The sequence below is a fragment of the Scardinius erythrophthalmus genome (assembly GCF_964197995.2).
Source record: "Scardinius erythrophthalmus genome assembly, chromosome: 24".
Classification (NCBI taxonomy): Eukaryota; Metazoa; Chordata; class Actinopteri; order Cypriniformes; family Leuciscidae; genus Scardinius; species Scardinius erythrophthalmus.
Window position 1 is genome coordinate 27,275,028 of NC_138244.1, and position 23,733 is coordinate 27,298,760.

Genomic DNA, 23,733 nt, shown 5'->3' on the forward strand with positions numbered 1-23,733 from the left:
TTAGCAAAAAAGGGTATGTGTCCAAAAACACGTACTGAGTAGCAGTTAAATGACATAGGCTAAATTGTTTACATCTCTGGTTCACCCCAAACAAAGATAAAACCTTACAGTAATCTCACAAAATAATGTATTCCATAAGTATGTAATCATGTCAGTGCAATTCAAACAAGTCCAATGGGTTCATAGACCCAGAAAACATGGAGTTAGGCACCAAGATTACTTGGCTAGGTCAAATAATGAAGGAGTTAGGATACCTAACACCTAACCCTAAAAAAATTCTAACAAAAGGTTTCTCATAATATATATATATATATTATGAGAAACCTTTTGTTAGAATTTTAGTTAGGGTTAGCAGTGCAGTGTGCTACTTTTTTTCATATTGCGGGTGAAGAAGCCATTGTACAAGTGTACAACACATTCCAGTTCACGGAGCAAGAAGTGAATAAAATTGATGCACTAAAAAGGAAATTCAAAGAATATTGTGAGCCCAGAAAGAATCTGCCGCACATTCGCCATATGTTTTTTTACGAGAGCGCAAGGCTCAGAAGAAACAATTGATGCATATGTCACAGATCTTAAACACAAGGGGAAAGACTGTAAATTTGGCGACCTGACTGATTAATTGATCACGGATAGAATCGTATGTGGGATAAGAGACGACACTGTGCGTGCAAGATTGTTGCGTGAGGCAGACCTCACGTTGGAAAAAGCAATCAACACCTGCCAGGCCAACAAGTTAACGTCAAATCAGATGAAAATGCTAGCTGAAGAAATAGACGTAAAAAAAAATAAGCAGTGTCAAAAACAAAGAAAAGAGGAGGCAAAACAGTGCAAAGTGAACAGAAAAGAACACAGCATGCAATGGAAAGTTACCACAAAGCAAGCATGAAACGTTCAAGATGTGGCTACCAACATGAATACAAAAAGTGCCCAGCTTATGGACGAATTTGCAAAGTATGCAACAAACGAAACCACTTTGTAAAAATGTGTAGAACGCAAGTCTCCACCAAGAAAATACAGGCTGTAGTAGGGTTGCAAAGGGGCGGAAAATTTCCGGTAAATTTCCATGGGAAGTAAAGCTGGGGAATTTTGGAAATATTCATTACCACGGCAACCGCTTGCGCGACCACTCTGAAAGTAACTGTACACATAAGAGACGGATAGATACATTATTTAAGGTTATTTCTATTCGTTAGAATATTGATATATGAACTTGTTGTCAAGTAAGCCCCGTTGTGAGCACGTGCGTCTCTCTAAACTTTCAGTGTGCTGCACTGCTCTAGTTGACTTCTGCGCTGCTTCTACTTGACTTTTCTTTTGAAAACGTAATTCCTTTTGTGGATCCTCTTGGTCTTTCTTCATGTTTCTTTGACAAATATCAGTGTCTCAGTCTCACGCACGCTGCACATGAGTTAACCACGCCTACTTATTTACATGTTGCAGTATACACGGAATAAAAAAATCTGTTACGGTTGACATTTTCTTCCGTGGTAACGATACCGTCATACCGCCCAGCCCTACTTATGTGGTAAATAAAGTTATGCTAGCTTATTTAGCATCTAACTTATCAGCTTGCTATCTACTAGATGAATACATTTGTATGTGATATTTGCAATTTAAACATTTAATAAATATATTTCCCCATAATATCATCAAAACTTACTTCACTTTGTTTAGTCCACAGGCTCAAATGTGTGCCTTCAATAGTCTTGTGCTTTGGGCTTCTGTACATGTGATGGAGGCATGCACAGTGCCAGTAGGGGGTGTGGTTTCAATAGCCATGCAGTAAGCAGTGTGCTATGTGCATGGGATTGAGGAATGGTATGGATATTCAAGTGTATTTGAATGGCATCTGTTTGTTTTAGTCAAGATTATTCTAAAATATACTTTCCTCAACTATATTTAAGTTCCCTATGAAGAGCCAACCTTCAACTTTGAAAATTCCCAGTTTATTCCCGTTTATTCCCATAAATTCCTGTTAATTCCCTTAAATTCCCATTAATTCCCATTAATTCCCATGGAAAGTTTCCATCTTTGAAAATTCCCAGAATTTTGCAACCCTAGGCTGTAGAACAAGGGGAACAAAGTGATGAGCAAGATGATTTCTTTGTTGGAACCATTGATGGGCAAACAACAAACAATGAAAAATGTGCACACAGGCATCACTGAAAAACCAAATGAAAAAAGACAAATGGAAATAAACAAGAACGTTACGTTTAAATTAGACACAGGGGCAGCATGTCATGTAATACCCAACAATGTGTTCAGGTCACTGGAAACTCGAAAACTCAAAAAATCCACCTGTCACTAATTACATATTCTGGCCACAAGATGTCACCTGTGGGACAAGTTCAACTTACCTTCACCTACAGAAACCAAAAGCATATTATTCAATTTCAAGTGGTCGATGGCAACGTACCTGCACTTCATGGACGCACAACCTGTGAAAAATTAGGGATGGTGAGAAGAATATATGAAATAAAGATTAAAGATGATAACCCTTTGAAAACTTTGACGACCTGTTTTCTGGCCTTTGGGTGTTTACCAATTGAGCATCACATCAAAACAGACCCCAATGTCTCACCGGTGATTCATCCACCAAGAAAGGTTCCTGTAGCACTCAAGGACAAGTTAGTTGAAGAGCTACACAAGATGGAAAGCATGGGTGTAAAGCAAACAGAACCAACAGAGTGGGTGAACAGCATGGTAACAGTGGTAAAACCAAACAAGATATGCATATGTATAGATCCACAAGACCTTAATAAAGCAATAAAGTGTGAACATTACCCTTTATTGACAGTGGAAGAAGTGGTATCCAGCATGCCAAATGCAAAGATATTCTCAGCCCTGGACGCTAATCAAGGATTCTGGCAAATAAAATTGGATGATGAGAGTTCAAAACTCTGCACGTTCAACAAGCCAATGGGGAGGTATAGAAATCCTCGCTTATCATTTAGTGTGTCTTCAGCCAGTGAAGTCTTCCAGCGTGCTGTCGCGCTAGATGCTAGAAGGTCTTTAAAGGTCCCATGACATGCTACTTTTTGTAGGCTTTAATATAGTCCTTAGTGGTCCCTAGTACTGTATCTGAAATCTCTTTCCAAAAATTCAGCCTCGGTGCAGAATAATAGCCACTATACAAGCCAGTCCCAGAATGAGCTTCCTTCAGACGGGCCGTTTCGGTGTCTGTAACTTTAAATATTAATGAGGAGGAGAAAGGCGGCACAAGGTGGAGGGTGGGTGTGGCCTTGACCATCTTGCGGCAATGGTACCATGCATGTTTGCGTTGGATATATTGCAATGGCACGAAGACACGCAGTCGTTCAAGCATTTCAGTTTGACCCAGAATCTGATCCAGATGGAGAAGCAACGGATGAAGAAGTTGCAACTCAGAAGCTCCAGCAGGACGTTTCCAAATGGTTAGTTTAAAATATTATGTCTGGATACGGTACTTTATTCAGATGGTTTACAGTTATTATCATGTAGCTAACGCTAACCTACTGTTGCCTTTTCATGAGAGATCTGTAACGTCTGTAATTTATCTTATTACAATTACATCAAGCTCTGCGATCTTGAAATGCGGATATCGCGCGCGCCATATAACCAACAGGAGAACGGTTATCTAAATAACAAAGAAGTGTACAACACTCGCGTTACAGTGTGTGTATTCACACACATACTTGATGCTGTCTACCTTTATATTAGCGCAAGTAACTGCATAGCTAATGTGACAGCCACATTCTACGTGTAACAAGCTAGGTAACCATAAACAGTAAAGCAACACACTTATATATCATTAGTTGACTTAGCCTACTTGTCCGAGGTGTATAGCTGAGCCAAAGAGAGTTGGTACTGATCCAGACTCTAGTTTCAGACGTTCAGCAAGCCCAGCTCTTTATTAACCCAAGTTAAGGAAACAGTCGTCAGTGAAATGTTTGCCGCATACATGCAAAACTTTGGGAAGTTGAGTCGGCGCATTTCCAGAGAAAATTAAATGAATCCACTGGTTCTTCTGGGGCTTGGATGAAGGAACTAAAAAAATCATTCGGTGTACATTTGTACATCCAATTATTGAGCAATTATTATGCTTCGCTCGCTCAAAAGCCATGATATCTCTCGCGGACAAACTAAAATCGCACGCGCGTTCCTACTTCCTAGCTCAGTTTCTCAAGGGCGGAAAATATTCTCTGGAAGCAGAGAAAGGGGAGGTAACATTTCTCCTTATAACGTCCTAAGGAGGAGATTCAAGATCAGCCCGGTTGAGCTTCCATTTCTCAAAGGCAGAGAAAGATAGCAAAATCTCGATTTACACCAATTAAAATTTCTAGAAACTTGTGGAACATATACAGGCTAGGGGAAATCATATTAATGTTAACAAACCTCAGAAAATGAAAATTTCATGTCATGGGACCTTTAAGGTGTGGTCAACATCATTGATGACATCCTAGTATGGGGAGAGACAACAGAAGAACATGATCAAAGACTCATCACACTGCTGGACAGAGCAAGATAATAGAATTTCAAACTAAACAAGAGCAAGTGCCAGATAAGACCACCAACAATAAGATATATTAGACACATTATCTCAGAAGAAGGTCTTAAGCCAGATGATGAAAAGGTGAGAGCAATCGTGCAAATGCCACCACCTGAAAACAAACAAGCACTCATGAGATTCGTGGGTATGGTGCAATACCTATCCAAATTCATTCCAAATGTATCTGATGTCAGTGCTCCTCTTCGAAAGCTGCTAGAAGATGATGTTCAGTGGCACTGGGAGGAAGAGCAAAGAGAAAGCTTCACAAAAATGAAGAATTTACTGACAAATGCTCCAACACTGAGATTCTTTGATGTACAGAAACCAGTGACACTTTCAGTCGACGCCAGCTCAGAAGGCATCAGGGCAGTCATTCTGCAAGATAAAAAAAAACAGTGGCTTATGGATCACGTGCTCTCACAGATGCTCAAAAAAGATATGCGCAAATTGAAAAAGAGCTACTTGCCATAGTGTATGGATGCGAAAAATTTCACAAAAGTGATCACAAACTACTGGAAAGTATTTTTAAGAAATCACTGCACCAAGCTCCACCCAGATTACACTGCATGCTTCTCAGACTTCAAAGATACAGCCTAAAGGTAGCCTACAAACCAGGTAAAAAGCACTAAGTTGTACATACCTGAATGAGCATACAGAAGACTTGATTGGTCAAGAGCTAAAGCTGTGCTGGATAACAACATACTGTATCTGCCTGTGTCTGAAGAAAAGCTAAGTGTTTTCCACAGTACAACAGCTGCTGATCAAGAAATGCAACTAATGTGCAAAATGACCATGGATGAATGGGCTAAGGAAAGAAGTGATGTTTCGAAACTGATTCAAGTGTACTGGACATTCAAAGAAGAAATAAGCTTCAAATCAGTACTCCTTTTTTAAATCTGCAAAGCTCATAGGTTTCAAGCAAACTGAGACAAGAAATGATGATGAAAATTCACGAATCACACCTTGGAGTTGTAAAATGCAAAGAAAGAGCCAGAGATGTTCTGTATTGGCCGAACATGTCAACGCAAATTGAAGAGTTTGTCTCCCAATGTCCAGTGTGCAACACACATAAGAACAGTAATCCAAGAGAACCATTGATATAACATCCAATACCAGGAAGACCTTGGTCAAAAATTGGCACAGATCTATTCCATTATAAATGGTTCAGATTATTTATTGTCTGTTGATTACTACTCTAAATGATATTTTATTAACAAAGTTCGGGAGGAGCACTTTCAGATAATTAACACAAGTGGAGAGCACTCAGCAATCAATGGTAAGAGGTGTATCCACTCAGCAGTCTCACCTCATTCCATTGACAGCTTTGCAGCATCCCCCCACCACCCCTTCTTCACGCTTCTAGTCCTAAGCACTTACACAGACTCCGAGCTCGGAGCCCTCCCACCGGACAGCACGCCAAATACGCATTAAACTTTACCCCCTCAAATTATATGTAAGTGTGAACTTGTGAAATTCCCAGAAATCAGCAAACTGTCTGACACAACTGCTCAGAGTGTAATCGTGGCCATAAAATCTATGTTCGCAAAGCATGGTATACCAGATACTGTAGTCTCGGACAATGGTCCACAGTATGCCAGCACAGAGTTCAGCAACTTTTCAAAAGTGTGGGAATTCGAACATGTGACGTCCAGCCACGCACAGTCGAATGGACAAGCTGATCTAGCAGTCCAAACCATAAAAAACTTGTTAAAGAAAGCTCAGAGTGGCAAAAGTGACCCCTACATTGCTTTGTTGGAATACCGAAACACGCCATTGGATGGTATTGGGTATGATGGTATACTCACCAGTACAGTTACTAATGGGACATCGTTCAAAATCCAAAATACCTACTTCAGTCACCTTATTGTCGCCCGAGAGCAACATATCCAAGACAACCTGAAACTATAAGACAAGACAAACAAAAAACCTACTTTGACAGACACACAAGACTGCTTCCAGATGTCCACATAGGAGAAAGAGTGAGAGTGCAACTAGGAGATGTCTGGCAACCTGCAGTAATCATAAAAAGACATGAGCAACCAAGATCCTTCATCATACAAACACCAGATGGGAAAACATACAGGAGGAACCGAAAACATATTCTAAAGACTGGGGGAAAAAAGTCTCACAACAGAAACAGACAACAGTCAACGACACTAATAGTGAGATGGACTCACAGGTCACTGACACTCAGTCATCTACAACTGACAAGGACACACAATACACAGAACTGCCTGATTCTCAGCCACATGGATACATTACCAGGTCAGGTAGACAAGTGAAAATACCCTCAAGGCAGGCCCGGAGTGGCCATAGGGCCACGGCTCAAATTGGACCGGCAGACTCGCCTGCTTTCTCTTCATTTTTTCACACACACAGAAACACAATGGCCTATATGTGTTACGTTAAGTTAGATTTGAATTTAAACAGCGCATGATCAGACCCATGCATTTAAAAAGTGCCGTTTTCTGCCAGAAAAAAAAAATGTGCCAGAGTTACAGATATTCTTCTTTTTTTTTTTTTTTTCAAGAAGACAGACAAGCACACATGGAAGGGCGACTCAAGGTACAGCGACTATAGTAGATAAACTAGCTACATGTGTTTGTGTATGTGTTTATCCAAAGTGACTTATTTCGTAGAAATTCTTTTTTTATCAACCAGTTCAGGTTTTCATTCTTTTGATTATCAGTTTTAATTCAATTTCAGTGATTTTAATTGTGATTGTTTAATAAAGATAAGCCTGATGCTGGGGGAAATGAGAAAAAGAAAGAGACAGATACATTGATATTCAGTGAGACAACAGCAGCCAGCCAGAAGTTCACTGACAAACATGCCAAACTGACATATTTTTTCAAGACAGATGAACACACAGGAACTGGTGACTCAAGGTATAGTGACTATGGTCAAAGACTATAGATTTAGAAACACAGAAAGCCTTCCCGCCTTCTAAGTTCAAGAGCCAAAAGCTGATTGGTAAAGTCATTATGTTGCTGCAGTTAGATACTCCAGTGGCAGTATGCAGAAACCTAAGTCAAGTCAAGTCAAGTCATCTTCATTTATATAGCGCTTTTAACAATGTAGATTGTCTCAAAGCAGCTTTACAGAGATAAGCGTATAATTTAAGGTAACAGAGATTGTTTCGGCTTTAAGCAGAGTTAAGTTATTTCCATCTAAAGTTAGTTTTAATTGATTTGCTTCCGTCGCAATGATCATTTGTTATTAAATTAGGGGCCGCTAAGACGACACCATTCCCTCTACACAGACTTTAAACGCGAACCTGTGAGAAACACTGATGGCGTTCACATGCGCATTTAGAACTGGTTCTATAGTTATGTGCGTTTGAATATACGCAGGTTTGGAATTCCCTACAAGCCAAGCCTAAACAAAATACTTGTCTTTCCTTATAAATTTTGATAAGGAATTTGATAAGGAATTTTATTTTATTTGTTGCTTTGGGGTAGGACCGCGAGACGAATTTTCCCGACAACGCCTTATCTGTAGAGTGGTAGTGGGATCCTCCATAGGGAGAGACTAGTTGGCACTTCAGCACTGCGTTGTCATCGGTCCAGGCGAAGGTCCTTCGTCAGATCTGGATACGGCCTGGATCCGGCAGGCTGCAGGAAAACCTCGGGATAAACACAGACACTAAAATTAGCGTAGATGCCATTCTTCTCATGATGTAACGAGTACATCAGGATTTTTGGGAAGTGTTCCCGGTTCCGGCTGACCTAATATATGCAGCCTAACATTAAATTATAGAAGTCTATAATGTATTATGTGAAAGCTAGGTCAAAGAGATGTGTCTTTAATCTGGCTTTGAACTGACAGAGTGTGTCTGCTTCCCGGACAATGGTAGGAAGACTGTTCCAGAGTTTTGGTGCTAAATAGGAAAAGGATCTACCGCCAGCAGTCGATTTTGATATTCTAGGTATTATCAACTGGCCGTAATTTTGAGATCGTAATAGACGTGACGGACTATAATGCGTTAAGAGCTCGCTCAAGTACTGCGGAGCTAAACCATTCAGTGCTTTGTAAGTAATCAGCAATATTTTAAAATAAATGCGATGTTTAATAGGGAGCCAGTGCAGTTTTGACAGAACTGGGCTAATATGGTCATACTTCCTGGTTCTGGTAAGAACTCGAGCTGCTGCGTTTTGAACCAGCTGTAGTTTGTTTATTAAGCGTGCAGGGCAACCACCCAGTAGAGCATTACAATAATCTAGCATTGAGGTCATGAACGCATGAACTAATTGTTCCGCATTTGTCAATGAGAGCATATGGCGTAATTTAGATATATTTTTAAGATGGAAAAATGCAGTTTTACAGATACTAGACACGTGACTTTCAAATGAAAGATTGGTATCAAAGAGCACACCCAGGTTCATAACCGACGACGAAGACTTAACAGAGCAGCCATCAAGTGTTAGACAGTATTCTAGATTATTACGTGAGGAAGTTTTTTGTCCAATAATTAGAAACTCTGTTTTTTCAGAATTTAGAAGTAGGAAATTACAAGTCATCCAATTTTTTATATCCGCTATGCATTCCGTTAATTTTGTGAATTGATAAGTTTCGTTAGGTTTTGACGAAATATAGAGCTGAGTATCATCGGCATAACAGTGAAAGCTAATGCCATGTTTCCTAATGATATCTCCTAAGGGTAGCATGTACAGAGTGAACAGCAGCGGTTCTAGTACTGAGCCTTGTGGTACGATATACTGAACTTGTGATAGATAAGACATCTCTTCATTTACTGCTACAAACTGATAACGGTCAGATAAGTATGATTTAAACCATGCTAGTGCATTTCCCGTAATGCCAACATAATGTTCTAATCTATTTAAAAGAACGTTGTGGTCGATGGTGTCAAATGCAGCACTAAGATCGAGTAACACTAATAGAGAGACACAACCACGATCGGATGATAAGAGCAAATCATTTGTGACTCTAACGAGAGCTGTTTCGGTACTATGGTACGGTCTAAATCCTGACTGGAAATCCTCTCAGATATCATTTCTTTCAAGAAAGGAACACAGTTGTGAGGATACTGCCTTTTCTAATATCTTTGACAGAAAAGGTAGATTCGAGATCGGCCTGTAATTGACTAATTCTGAAGGATCAAGTTGCGTTTTTTTAACAAGCGGTTTAATCATAGCCAGCTTAAAGTTTTTTGGTACGTATCCTAGAGACAAAGACGAATTAATGATATTAAGAAGAGGATCTATGACCTCTGGAAGTATTTCTTTCAGTAGCTTAGCCTAAGACTAGTGCTTAGGACTGCACATGCACATTGGCTCGTCTAGCCTGAAAAATAAGTCTTTTTTTTTTTTTTTATGCTATACGAACATAAGAAACAACATTTATGGGAAAGTGCATGTAAGATTTTGTTGCTGATTTAAAATAATTTAATTTATTGTGAGTTCGGCTAGTAGTTTTTGAGATTTTAGGAATCCTCCATTCAAATACATAGGAATTGGTCTTAATCTTAAATGCCTGAAATAAAATAAATGTAAATGTACTATAGCAAAGTCCCTTTCAAGGAAAGTCTGTTCACTTGGCGGCCATATTTGCAAAGCGAATTAGGAATTATTTTTTATTCAGCTTTATCTCTTTTAATTCAATTTCAGTAATTTTAGCATTTTAACTTATTTTAAATGTGATGGTTTAATACAGTTAATTCTGAAGCTGAGGGAAGTGAGTAAAGGAAAGAGACAGAGATCTTCAGTGAGACAACAGCAGCCAGGCAGAAGTTCCCTGAGCTACAAGCAACCAGTGTAGTCGAGACTGATCAGTTTATTTTGCTCATCCGCAGTCAAAGGACCTTAACATCTTTTTCAGTTATCATCCTCAACAGTCACCAAAACATCACATATCAAAAGTTTATAACAGAAAGGATGGAACCAGCCGCAAATTCTCTGAACCAGGGCTGCCAACTCTCACGCATTGAGCGTGAGACTCACGCAATTGACACTTTTCACACGCTCTCACGCCACACATCCATTTTCTCACGCACAGAAAAATTGCGGAGCAAAGGGGTACTTTTAATATTAAACTAATTCTCAGCTCTTAGATTCCGTCAATTTTATTACGAAATTCAGACAAAAATACGTTTGGCGCTTGTAAATGTGACGTGACAGATCGCTGAGCGCCTCGATCAGTTCAAATGCACGTGAACCGATCATCTGTTACTTTTTTATTTAAAGATACAGTACAACTTACCGAAAGTATACATAATATCGACCACTCGTGGATTTTTCAACCACTGAAAGAGGTCAATATATAACAGCAGGAGAACAATTATGTCACATAACGTTACATTTACCTCAGGAAAGCCATTTAATGACCATGTTAATTGAATAGAAAAAATAGCTAGAGAGGAGATTTTGCTGAGCACTATATTACATATTTATTATATTTGTACTTATGCCATTAAATAATTATTATTATAACAAAAACTGCATTATATTTAATTTGTTATTTTTAACCTTTAATAATACCAGCAGATTAGGCCTTCTATGTTTACAGCATTAGGTGAGATTATTTTTTTAAATAAAATTTAAAATAAACATGTATCCAAATGAGTCAATATTGATTCAAAATCGGAATCAAATCACAAGAATGGAATTGAAATCTTGAAATGTTTGTCAAGCAATAATAAAAACTGTATAGCCTACTACCAGTCATTGTACAATGTAAACATTGTAACATGTTGTCACTAAACTTCATGAAATTCTATTTAGTTACCAAATTTTTTTTGGTAAATAAATAGCAAATCCCCCCCCCCCCCCCCCCCCCAAAAAAAAAATCTCACTGCAAGCTAAACTCAAAAGTTGGCAGCCCTGCTGAACTGTTCTGTATGTTTGGTATTTGCACCTCTTGCAGGTGATAGTCCTTTCATAAAGGGAGGTATGAGTGCATGAAAACATGTTCATCAGAGGATTGAGGAACATGAGAAGAGTAATGCCCACATAGATTGTGCCGATTCTTACTTTCTAATGGATAAAAAGGCAAAAGTCTATTGACTGGCAACCAGATGTCTTTACATTGTGAACAAGTAAAGAAAAAGCGTCAGGTAATGGAATGCATAGTAGATGTCACAAATGTCAGTGGAAAATGTGGACTTAGTTACAGAGGAGATAAAGCAGATGCTGCTTATACATTGGAAAACACTGCTGTCAATCATGGCAACTTCCTAGAGTTGATAATACCAAAGTCCTTTTAGGCAAGTCGTGCCACTCGGCCGCCATCTTGGCAACGCCTCCGGGCAGCTATTTCGGACTAACAAGACCAGGCTCCGAAATGAATGGGCAGAGAGTCAGAACTTTACTTTCACTGGTCACTGGGACATAAAAACTGCATGTATAGAAACAGCAGTAAAATATGATAAAAATCGCTGAAAAAGTTTGATGACTTTGCCCCAAAATAAGGTTTAAAATGCCTTTTTCCCCACAGGTTATACCTTTACTACGCATGCGCAAGGGTTCACGTTCAGGACACCAAACTTCATTTACGTCTCTATCCAGAATGCCGGTGTTGTGCCAAGCACTTAAACAATTATATGTATTTAAATGTCTGAAACCTAAAATAAACATTATGTGGTTAAAACACTGAACAGTTGTGATAGAGATGACAAGCGCTGAGCGCGTCCGTCTTTGGCTCAGCGCCAACCACAGCGCGAAAGCACAGGTTGAATAGAGCATCACAGTCCCGCCCACAGCCGGTGCCGGAAGTAAAAATTCAATACAATTTCTCCATTGACAGTTGGGGTATAAGCCATAAAAACGTAACCATACATGGTAGACTTAAAACCAGCTACGGCTGTACTAAGCGATTGCATATGCTCATATAACCGCCAAAAGTTAATGGGGCACTAACCTTGTTTTGAGATAAATGCCTTTTATTCGCGATGTCTTGGAGAAGTACTTCATTACCCACAATCCTAAACAATCCCACAGTGATGCATCTGATTGGTGGAGCTCGTGTAAACCCCGCGAAAGTTCGTGAAGACTCAAGATAGATAAATAGAAAAACTGTTGCGTTTTTTTGCACGGTATCACTGATGTGACATTTGAACCGAGGAGTCTTCATATATGGTATGAGTCATATCAAGCATTTTATGATGCCACTGTCAAAACAATATTTAGCTTAGGCATACCCAGAGCCATAGAGAGCTCTTCATGCATTTACTGAACATTTGTGTAATAATTCATGGCAAGTTAATAAATTGAATATGATGCACTTTCTGGTTTGCTGACCTTCACTTTTTAATTTTCACTTGTTGTTATTAAGAAAATACATTAAATGTTATTAAAATTAAGGATGAACTATAACTTCATGAATAAAATGAGCATGGACCACAAGTGGGAAATTGTTGAGGCATTTGTCAGCAACCTGCCCGTGGGCCGCTGAAACTGATGAGCAGAACGCAGCGCGGACTGCCAGATCTGCACCCGTGAGCCGCGGACCGCCAGCCATGCTTTCCAGTCTATTTACACAATTACTACTGAAAGAACTGCTATAAACGGCACAAGAAAAAGTTCGCGTGGCTGTCGTCAGACTTTAAAGTCGCTCTAAAGGCTCTTTCGCGGTTGTGGCTTCAGTCCATAGACTGTAAAAAAATAGTCGACTTCAGTCGACTTCAGTGAGGCGCGGTGGTTTATGGGATGAGTAGTTCCTTCGCTCGGAAATGAAAATATGTACACAGTCTTGTACCTTAGACTTTTTTTGGATTTTCTCGCCGTTTTTTCACTCGAAATGATATGTTGTATGCCTATGAGTTCAGCCGTAGCTGGTTATCCTCAGACATGCTCTAAAACTCGTTAGATACGGATTTTCGAAAACGTCAATGGGAAAAATGAATGGGAAATTTACTTCCGGCACCGAAGCGCTCTCGGGCTGTGGGCGGGACTGTGATGCTCTATATGGCAGTTATGTCACGTCACTGTACATTCGCTCCTTAGTGGTCAGCTGCTGACTGTTAAAAGCAGATGATTGGCTTTCCAGCGGGAGGGGCGGGACATGTGCATACAACCGACATCTTTGCCGTTACGGGTTTTCCTTATTGTATTGAGGATTGAGGAAGTGGCATGTCTCATATAAATTGTCTCTGATAATACTCTTGAGCAAGTACGATATGTGCCTTCAACAGCACTTGTATTGAACAAAGCAAGAAGCACCATGACACTGGAGCAAAGGGCAGAGGCTCTCTTGTGACTTTTGTGGTTTGAGAACCACTGCTCTAGCTATATTTTGGGGGAGGGGTGTGTGTCATGTGACGCGGCGCTGGTTTCTGTCAGGTCCTGTAAGCGAATGTAAAAGGCTTTCTTATAACACACTAACAATAGGCTTGTTCGACTTCATGCAGCTCTGCGCAGACCGATCGGCGGCTGACTTGAAGCAGTGCATGCCGGTTAGAAATTTTGTCCGACTTGATCCAGCGCCGACGCCACGTGACTGTGACGTATGCCATCAAAGTACCGCGAGAGCGATTCGAGAGTAGCCGGAGAACTCAGCCAGCGCAGCTTCTCAAGAGCGGCTGCACTGGGCTTCACGAGGGCTGATGACGACACAGCTGTTCCACGATTGGCCAAATCCATTGCATGACAACGATCACATGTGTTGCGTGTTTATTCAAACACCTTTAGTTCCTCTAAAGCGCACAAATCAGTTTTTTAAAACAGTAAACACTCTTTTCATGTATTTGTGATGTTATATTGTGTCATGTTTATCAAAGTAAAGGCCCTTTCACACTGGACGCGATTTTGACGCACGAATAATTCGCGCGATGGGTTTATTTTTTGATCAGCTGTTTGTGTAATGAGCGCTTCCACACCGAACGCGAATGTGCTGAGGCGAAAAAACGACTTTTATTTTTTTCGCTTCGATGTCGATTTTTTTTTTTACTTTTGCGGCGACAGAATAGGCTTCAGCCAATTCACATACTACAAGGACAACGATTTGAAAGACAATGTGTGGCGTAGCATTGCCAACCAACCGGTTATCACGACTGTGAGTGTGTTGTGTGATAGTCCTGTGCTGTGTAGGCTAGCAGGCCAAACTACATTTGGGATAGAAAGCTAACACTATTATCGTCAAAGATAGAGACAGAGACCGTGTTTACTTTGAACACGTAACAAAATGCAGTGAGACTATTTAGGGCTGCTTTTAGTAGGCTATACTATACATTCTTTGTGTGATATTTCTAGTCGAATGATTTTTAACTTACTTCGTGTCAGTGGCGTAGCCACGAGGGGGCCTGGGTGGGCCTAGGCCCCCTCATTTACATGTCCGGCCCCCTCATATTTCTGATTGCTTAAAATAAAATAATAAAAATAAGAAATTGTTGATGTGTTAGTCTAATTGATAGATTGACCAATCAAAATACTGCGCGGTAAAATGCGGCTGTTTTCAAACTTGATTTGACGTGTTGTGTGCGTAACCTATGCCGTCATCTTCGCGTGAAGATTATCGAGAGTTCATGCGGTGAATGGCAGCGTTGTGCAAAGTGCAATATTACGCACGAAAAAATGAGCGAGAAGGAGAAAATAAGCCATCTACATCTGAGTTTGCTTCAGCTTACTACAAGACGACAGCGAGTGAAGCGGCTAGGAGACAGAAACGTATATTTCATCACAGGAATAGCGGTGAGACTTCGACTCAGATCGGCACAATGCGCAATGACTTGTTTGCAATTGATGAACCGCCTTCACAACCAGTGATGACCACACATTTAAATCCATTATGATTAATTTGAGTAATAATGTGTTTTCTTTACCAAGAGAGTGGAAAGATGAAAACGACTATTTTTTGTTTCAAACTTTCACATAGCATATTTAGGTTATAAAAATAATAAAAAAAAAAAACATTTAAATCCATATTTGATTTTCAAATATTCTAAAATATAATAAAGGATTAGTTTCCCCTCAAAATGCAATAAATTCATGACACTTTTTTTTTCCAAAATGCAATTAATCCATTGAATCAATACACAAATTATTTTTCATATTTTAACTGTTGAAATACACAACAAAGTAAGTTGATCCACATATGACAGCCTCGGAACTTGGTCAATACTAATCTTATACAGGCACTGGACTAAAAATAGCCGACATTAAATCACCATCCCTAAGAAATACCTTCTGAACTTTTTTTTACAGCGATCAGCTGTAAAATGGCTTGGTCCTGCTTGGTTTTTCGTTGACTTTGAGTAAAACAATTGAAAGTTTTTCAAAAGATCCCCTGGGGTCAAAATTTCAGCGTGACAGAAGTTTGATGCTGTCGTGTGAGAACCATTTTTTTACAGTCTATGGTGAGAACAAGCAACAGTCGAGATTTTGTCCTCCTCCCGCGTGCCTCATCTTCTTAATCTCCTCAAGTAGCCTAAATTATTAGATTTCGATCATGGCTACGTTTCTCCCCCACCGCAGAAACCACCATAGGGTCACCAGTGCCGTCAAAATTATTATTATTAGGCTATTATTATTATTATTATTATTATTATTATTATTATTATTATTATTATTATTTCGTGGATTACAAAGTAGAAGGGAAACTAGGATGCCGGGTTTTTTCAAAGCGCCGCCGTTACGGGTTACAAAGCGTGGAATGGTGCGCTGACTGCACGGATATCGCATTTTACGAAAAATTAAAAATGGACTTTAACACCGACCAGATAGCCTACAATACAGATTTTTGCGGGAACTAAATATATATATATATATATATATATATATATATATATATATAGCCTATATATAGCATATATATATAGGCCTATAAATATATATAGGCTATATATTTAATTTTGGAACCAAACTCTTTATATATTTGCTGAGTAAGATGACATGATTGACACTTTATAATCGCCCTCGTAGGCTACTTCACGTTAAAGATAATAATCGCCGAGCTATGTCGCCAGCCTAGGCTATATTTATATATAGCCTATATATATATATATATATATATATATATATATATATATATATATATATATATATATATATAGGCCTATATATTTAAATAGATTAGTTGCCCCCTCATTTTAAGATTGGCCCCCCCAAAAATAAAATTCTGGCTACGCCCCTGCTTCGTGTGTTACATGTAATGTGTAGTTACATTACAAAACGCACTGTTGAAGACGCAAAAAAAAACTGCACATAAGCATACTCCCCTTCAGACTTTCTGTTCTGTAAGATTGGGTGCACCCAAAACCTTCTTTTCTGTCTTTTAAATAAAATGAAAAGCTCGTCTTCACTGGATGCTATGACTATGACTGGATGATGATGATGATGATGATGATGAAGTGTCCATGTTTTCTCAGCTGTCGGCGCGATTCGCGCGAAAGTTTTGGAATGTTGAAGCTCTCTGAACGTCACAGACGTCGCAAATTCGCGTCGCGGCTGATGTGAATGGTTTTGATGCGAACTATTCGCACACGAACTATTCGCTTTTTCGTTTCGCTTTTTCGTTACGCATCCGGTGTGAAAGGGCCTTAAAACTGATTAAAAAACGTAGACTCCACTTCATTGATAGTAGCTTATGTTGAACTTTATTCTTGTTCAAACAGACGCTGTAAGAAGCAGTACATAAAGTATTGAATGAAAATGTCTCTGAAACATTATTTGGCAAATATTGCATTTATTTCACTTCAGCTGTGGTAAAGTATGCAAACACCACGTGAGCGGTCACTACGGGACCCAGAAAGTGTCCGACTTCACGTCTCCGTTTGCAGCTCCTCCCCGCCTGCACGCGGCTGCTCTCGCCGATCGGGTGCATCCAGCCGCAGCCGATGTCGAACACACCTAGTATCTATCCGTTGTCTTTCATTGATCGACTGAGAAAATCAGAGTGAAACATGTCTGGAAGAGGCAAAGGCGGTAAAGGACTCGGGAAAGGAGGCGCTAAGCGTCACCGTAAAGTTTTGCGCGATAACATCCAGGGAATCACCAAACCCGCCATTCGTCGTCTGGCTCGCCGCGGCGGCGTCAAGCGCATCTCCGGTCTGATCTACGAGGAGACCCGCGGAGTGTTGAAGGTGTTCCTGGAGAACGTGATCCGCGATGCCGTCACCTACACCGAGCACGCCAAGAGAAAGACCGTCACCGCCATGGATGTTGTGTACGCGCTGAAGAGACAGGGACGCACCCTGTACGGCTTCGGCGGATAAACGCCTGAAACCAGGAGAAACCACACAAACCCAACGGCTCTTTTAAGAGCCACACACTCTGACACATAAAGAGGCAATGTTTTGATTATATCAACCATAGAATCAAGTATAACATTTTTCGTTAACTGAATACAGGATGAATTCAACCAAACAACGCTTCACAGTAATAAACTGAGACTCTATCAACAGATAACACCTAAAAATTTAAACATTTGTTTGTGTTGCACAAGTTAATCACTTGAACGAATTTTATTTTACGAAAGTAACAAAAAAAGCAATTAGATCAAAATAATACTACAGTTAGCAGAAGAGAGGATGTAGAAAATGTTACACAAATTGTCAAATGAGCTTATATTTGCTTTTTTTTTCTGTCATTTAAACATTTCAACAATAGTTTCATGACCACCCACATGACCCCAGTTTCTCTCTCCCAAACTCCTTCAATGGATTTATAAGAGGTTTTAAAATTACTAGATGCAAAATATTGGAATCGCTTATTTAAAAAAATAATAATAAAAAAAAAAAAACTGCGGGAAACGAAACAACGGGGAATCTAGGGGAGTTGTGGGCGGGACTATTATTTATCCGTCTGTGATTGGCCCTCGCGATGCTTTGAGTTGTCCAATTAAGTATGAGTTTATGGGTTTGGCCTATGGAAACAGACAATCAGAGAATTCTCGTATCGCTCTGAAAATTAGCATAGGGCAGTGAATAAGTACCTCTGTATCACATAAGAAGGAACATTACTTTGTCAGTCTCTTGATCTCGCATCATCATGCCTGAACCAGCAAAGTCCGCGCCCAAGAAGGGCTCAAAGAAGGCCGTCACCAAGACCGCCGGTAAGGGAGGAAAGAAGCGCAGAAAGTCCAGGAAGGAGAGCTATGCTATCTATGTGTACAAAGTCCTGAAGCAGGTTCACCCTGACACCGGCATCTCCTCCAAGGCGATGGGCATCATGAACTCTTTCGTCAACGACATCTTCGAGCGCATCGCCGGTGAGTCGTCTCGCCTCGCGCATTACAACAAGCGCTCCACCATCACTTCTAGGGAGATCCAGACCGCCGTGCGTCTGCTGCTGCCCGGAGAGCTGGCCAAACACGCCGTGTCCGAGGGCACAAAGGCCGTCACCAAATACACCAGCTCAAAGTGAGGCGTGCCTGACTTCAACTACCCCAAAGGCTCTTTTAAGAGCCACCCATCTTCTCAGATAAAGAGCTTTTGTGTTTTACTATTTATTCTATGAGAATTTTGATAGATTTTTTAGTGCTAATATGAACACAGATGACAACACTTTTTCAGGTTTTTGAGGGGATAATTTAGGCTGAGCACATTTCACAGCTATAATTCATGTCTTTCAGTGTGCCATTAGTTTAAAAATGTGAAAAAGTAGGCTTGTCTTTTTGTTTTCTGATTATTGTGAAAATGGGGAACTATAACAGTGTTTCCCAACTTGTGTAAATCTCATCAACACCAAACCACAACTCTATTTCAAGTGTATTTTTACCTTTCTACACAGGCATTTGTGCCTTATATCAATTAAAAATATACCAATGAATATTAGAAATCACTATTTATTCTACTGTTTTCAAGAGAAATAGTCTAAAATATCTGAGAAAAAAAGTCCTAAAACAAGATGGATTTGCAGAAATCTTGCATACAAAATTACCATGTGTTGATCATGACAGTAAAAAGAAAGATTGCCTTGTTTTCTATCTTGAGATTTAAAAAAAAAGAAAAAAATTGTTTTAATTACTTTAGCTGTGTGTGCAGATAAGTCAAATACAAAATGTCATGTCTCTGAATTTACTATTTATGTGTGTGAGTAAACTGATCATTCTACAAACTACTACCAACATTTCATCCAAATTTAAAGTAAAAACATTGCCATTTAGAGATTTTTTTTTTGGCAACAAAAAAAAAAGTCAACAACTTATTGTCTTTAGATATAACATGACATCCATTCAAACAAACAGACAGAGAAAAGGGGGGAAAATAGACATATTATCAATAATTAAGCAATCTGAAAGAAAGTTTATATTAATTTTTAAACAACACATTGTGTGAACACAAGACTAATGTTTTAACTTCAGAAAAGTTTAACATTTGGTGGTGTAACCCTGATTTCTGTCACAGCTTTCATGCATCTTTGCATGGTGCATCAAACAAATTCATAGGAAAAAAAAAATGTAAATAATAAATCAGGTCCATAGTGGATAGAGACTTTGGACATTCCAGTTCAACCCATTTCAAGAGTTGCATGAGAAGTGGATAATAGAGAAATAATATTAGGCTCTGTCCCAAATGGCAACTTGCAGTCTTGTGGAATTACAATGGCCACCACGTGCGCATGTCCATTAAGTCCACGAGACCGTAAGGGTGTCCTATTTGTCATTTTAGGTTTAAATTCAATCCACATGTATTTTATAGTGCTTTTCACTATTCATATTGTTTCAAAGCAGCTTTACAGAAAATGCATGTTTCTACATTACAATTTAGATTAATCTGTAATCAGATGTGACTGTCCAATTAATGTCCATATATCAGAAATGAACAGTTCAACATAATGCAGATCGTGCAGTTTGCTAACATGTTTTAATTTAAGGCAGAAACAATGAGCTCATTAAAGTAATTATTACAAGATGTGATCAAAATTGCAATATATATATACAACACCTGCATCACACCTCTTTGCTTGTCTCTGCACTCAGATTTCAGTTGTTCTTCTAGCAGCTGTTCTGAAAAACAACAAATATTAATTTGTATTTGTATTATATATATATATATATATATATATATATATATATATATATATATATATATATATATATATATATATATATATATTATTTTTTTTTTATTATTATTTTTTTTTTAAGGCAGGAAAATTATTATGATGAATGATTAGTTTTCTTTTTAAGAATGACAGTGCGTTGAGTACAATGTACTTGGTGGGTAATATAATCAAAAACCTTCACAGAATCAGCAGTTTCAAATGTATGCTCTCTAAGGCTGCGTCCACACTGCAGGGCTTAATGCTCAACTCCGAACTCCGGTCAATTTTAACATTGAGCTAATTTTTTTGTACATTTGGAGTGCTGTCAATACAGAGAACAACGACAAAAATCGGTGTTGCCTACACCGAGTTATTCTATTTTTAAAATTTGCACCCTGTTGACTTCAATGGGGCAAGTACTAAACCTGCTTTTAGCCTCTTAACATCCTTGATGTGTCATTACAAGTGCACAGAAAATGTGAGTGATTCCTTCTGAGTGAACACGAGTGAATCTGACTGCAGTAGATGTGAAAGATATGTATAAAAATGATGTTATTTAAGCCAGCGCAAATACCTGTGTTTACATCCTGTTTTCGGTTGAAGCCCAAAGTAGTTGATTGCCGAGTTCACGCGCATAGGTTTAGTTACCTATGATCACGCGCGTGAACTCGGCAATCGATTACTTTGGACTTCAACCGAAAACAGGATGTAAACACAGGTATTTGCGCTGGCTTAAATAACATCATTTTTATACATATCTTTCACATCTACTGCAGTCAGATTCACTCGTGTTCACTCAGAAGGAATCACTCACATTTTCACATTTCCACGGTCTCGTGGACTTAATGGACATGCGCACGTGGTGGCCATTGTAATTCCACAAGACTGCAAGTTGCCATTTGGGACAGAGCCTAATATTCTAACTAAAACTCGCTACTAGTACAGGTCAAGCGCTACGAACCGGAAGTAGGGAACCGGAGTCGTCGTTATGGCAGCGCGCATTGTTTAGAGCAGAATAAGGTGGATACATTGGAAAACACTTGTCAATCATGGCAACTTCCTAGAGTTGATATACTCTTGAGCAAGTACGATATGTGCCTTCAACAGCACTTGAACACTTGTATTGAACCAAGCAAGAAGCACCATGACACTGCAGCAAAGGGCAGAGGCTCTCTTGTGACTCTTCTTTCTAAAGACATCATCTTTAAAGTTGTGGATGTCATCAGCCAAATTATAAAGAGCACAATTGCAGATGAGATTAAACAGGCAGGCATGTTTTCGGTCCAAATAGATACCACCCAAGATATAACCTTGGTATTGACATTGGCACATGTGTGGGCAACTCCACTGATGGTGCAGCTAACATGCAGGGACAATATCAAGGGTTCTCTGCATTTCTCTCAGAGCAGTCTCTTACACAGATTCATGTCTGGTGTTAGTCACATATTCTGAATCTGGTACTGGCCGACACAACATGCAGTGTTGTAGAAAGTTTTCATTGCTTAATGATGTTGCAGTTTTACTCAGAGAGTCATATAAGCGTATGAAGAGGTGGGAAGAGACAAGTAACAACAAACGTCATAGAAGACTGTGCCCAATAGGGGAAACCGGGTGGTGGGCAAAGAACCAGGCTATCACTGAGGACTTTGGGTGTTTTGGTAAGCCTCAAGATGCTCTGCATGTTGACCTGCTGCTGACTCTCGCCTCAACTGAGGAAGATATGAGTATGAAGCCAACAGTGAGGGTCAAAGCAAAGGGATACATTGAAGCCCTTTTAAAGTTTGAAACAGTCCTCACTGCTCAAACCGTTCTCCGAATTTTTGAGCATACATCCCCCCTCTCCAAGTACCTACAGATAAAGGCTATGGATATTCTAGCAGCTCAGCACCTGGTTGAGGGGACAAAGGAAAGCCTTAACAAATTTATCAGAGACTTTGAGGGAGTGAAAGTAGCAGCTGATGGGTTTGTGGGTATAGGGCCAATCAAAAACTGCAGTTCTATCTCAATGCTGTCCTCTTGTAGACTGCACTTCCAGAGAAACGGGTTCGGAAAAAAGAAACACATGCCTGGAGAGCTATCAGAAGATGACCCTCTGACATCACCAGATGCTGACTTTGAGGTCAATGTGCACAATGTCATTCTGGACACTGTGGCAGGTAGCATACATAGAAGGTTTTCAGCAAATGCAGAACTCTTGATCCTAATAACTTTGGCAAAATTTAGGCAAATGGGCTCCCTAGTTCAGTTTTTCAAGACATCAGCAAGTGTCTCCTTAAATTTGGTAAGTGGACCGTTGTATATGGAACCAGAGGTAGAACTGGAGAACACAACCTGTTCCTGCTGCAAAAACTCTGCCATGTGTGTCTCTCATCCTCTCACAGTACAGCCTTCTTACTGATGCCTACCATGTAATTGGTTTGGCATATAAGTTTCTGTTGACAATCTCAATCTCTCAGATCGCCTGTGAGAGAAGCTTCTCAACAATGAAATTTGTTAAGAACAGGCTAAGAAGTTCAATGTCTCAGGAGCACTTAGAGGCATTCACGCTAATGGGCACAGAAAAGGAAATACTCATGTCTATAGACAATGAGACAGTTATTAAGAAAGTTGCAGAAACCAGTGCACTGTTTAGGCAGTTGCTGATGTTGTAAGGCTTTGCTATTTTCAGTTCTGAGTGTAAGCCAACACTTGAAAAGAATGAAGGCCTATTTCTTTCTTTCTTTGCATATTGAGATGCATATTTGCATAGATGCATATTGATTGTCAGTTTAGTTAAAGATGACTGCTTTGTAGTTTTTAATTTAAAATGCAAATATTTGTTTTCATAATGCAACAGTTGTATGTTTTGTAGCATAAAAGTTTCATATAATGTATTTATTACATTAATATGTATATGTATTAACATGTTTTATGTTATATATATTTTATGCCATTACATATATAAACAAAAGTCAAAAAAGTACATTTCTTACTGCAATACGTCATTTTTGTTTTGAATGCATTTTTTTTTTTATAAAGTAACAATTGGACTAACAATTTGTAGCAGAAAACTCAGTATGTGATTTGTTATTTGGCTACATTATATTATTCATATTTCTTGAATCAAGTTAAAAATAAATAATACAGGATAGTAAGAACAGATTTGTGACTTCATGAATCCAGGTTCAACCCCGGTGTGAGGGGCTGGACTTGGGCATTAAGTGTCGGCTTGGTGTGTCCCGGGCTGAAAATGGCACAAGGTCTGATTAGTGGTTTGCACTTTAC

General features: G+C 39.3%; 2 protein-coding genes across 2 annotated transcripts; both read left to right on the forward strand.

The window, feature by feature from the left end:
• Window positions 1-17,384: 17,384 nt before the first annotated feature.
• LOC308685118 (histone H4) lies at window positions 17,385-17,696 on the forward strand (the record flags this gene model as incomplete). The annotated part of the gene is made up of 1 exon (XM_081356651.1): window positions 17,385-17,696. The coding sequence occupies one exon, from the start codon at window positions 17,385-17,387 to the stop codon at window positions 17,694-17,696; it is 312 nt and encodes a 103-aa protein (XP_081212777.1).
• Window positions 17,697-18,471: 775 nt separating this feature from the next.
• On the forward strand, window positions 18,472-18,863 carry LOC308685136 (histone H2B; the record flags this gene model as incomplete). The annotated part of the gene is made up of 1 exon (XM_081356697.1): window positions 18,472-18,863. The coding sequence occupies one exon, from the start codon at window positions 18,472-18,474 to the stop codon at window positions 18,844-18,846; it is 375 nt and encodes a 124-aa protein (XP_081212823.1). The 3' UTR covers window positions 18,847-18,863.
• Between the last annotated feature and the right edge of the window lie 4,870 nt (window positions 18,864-23,733).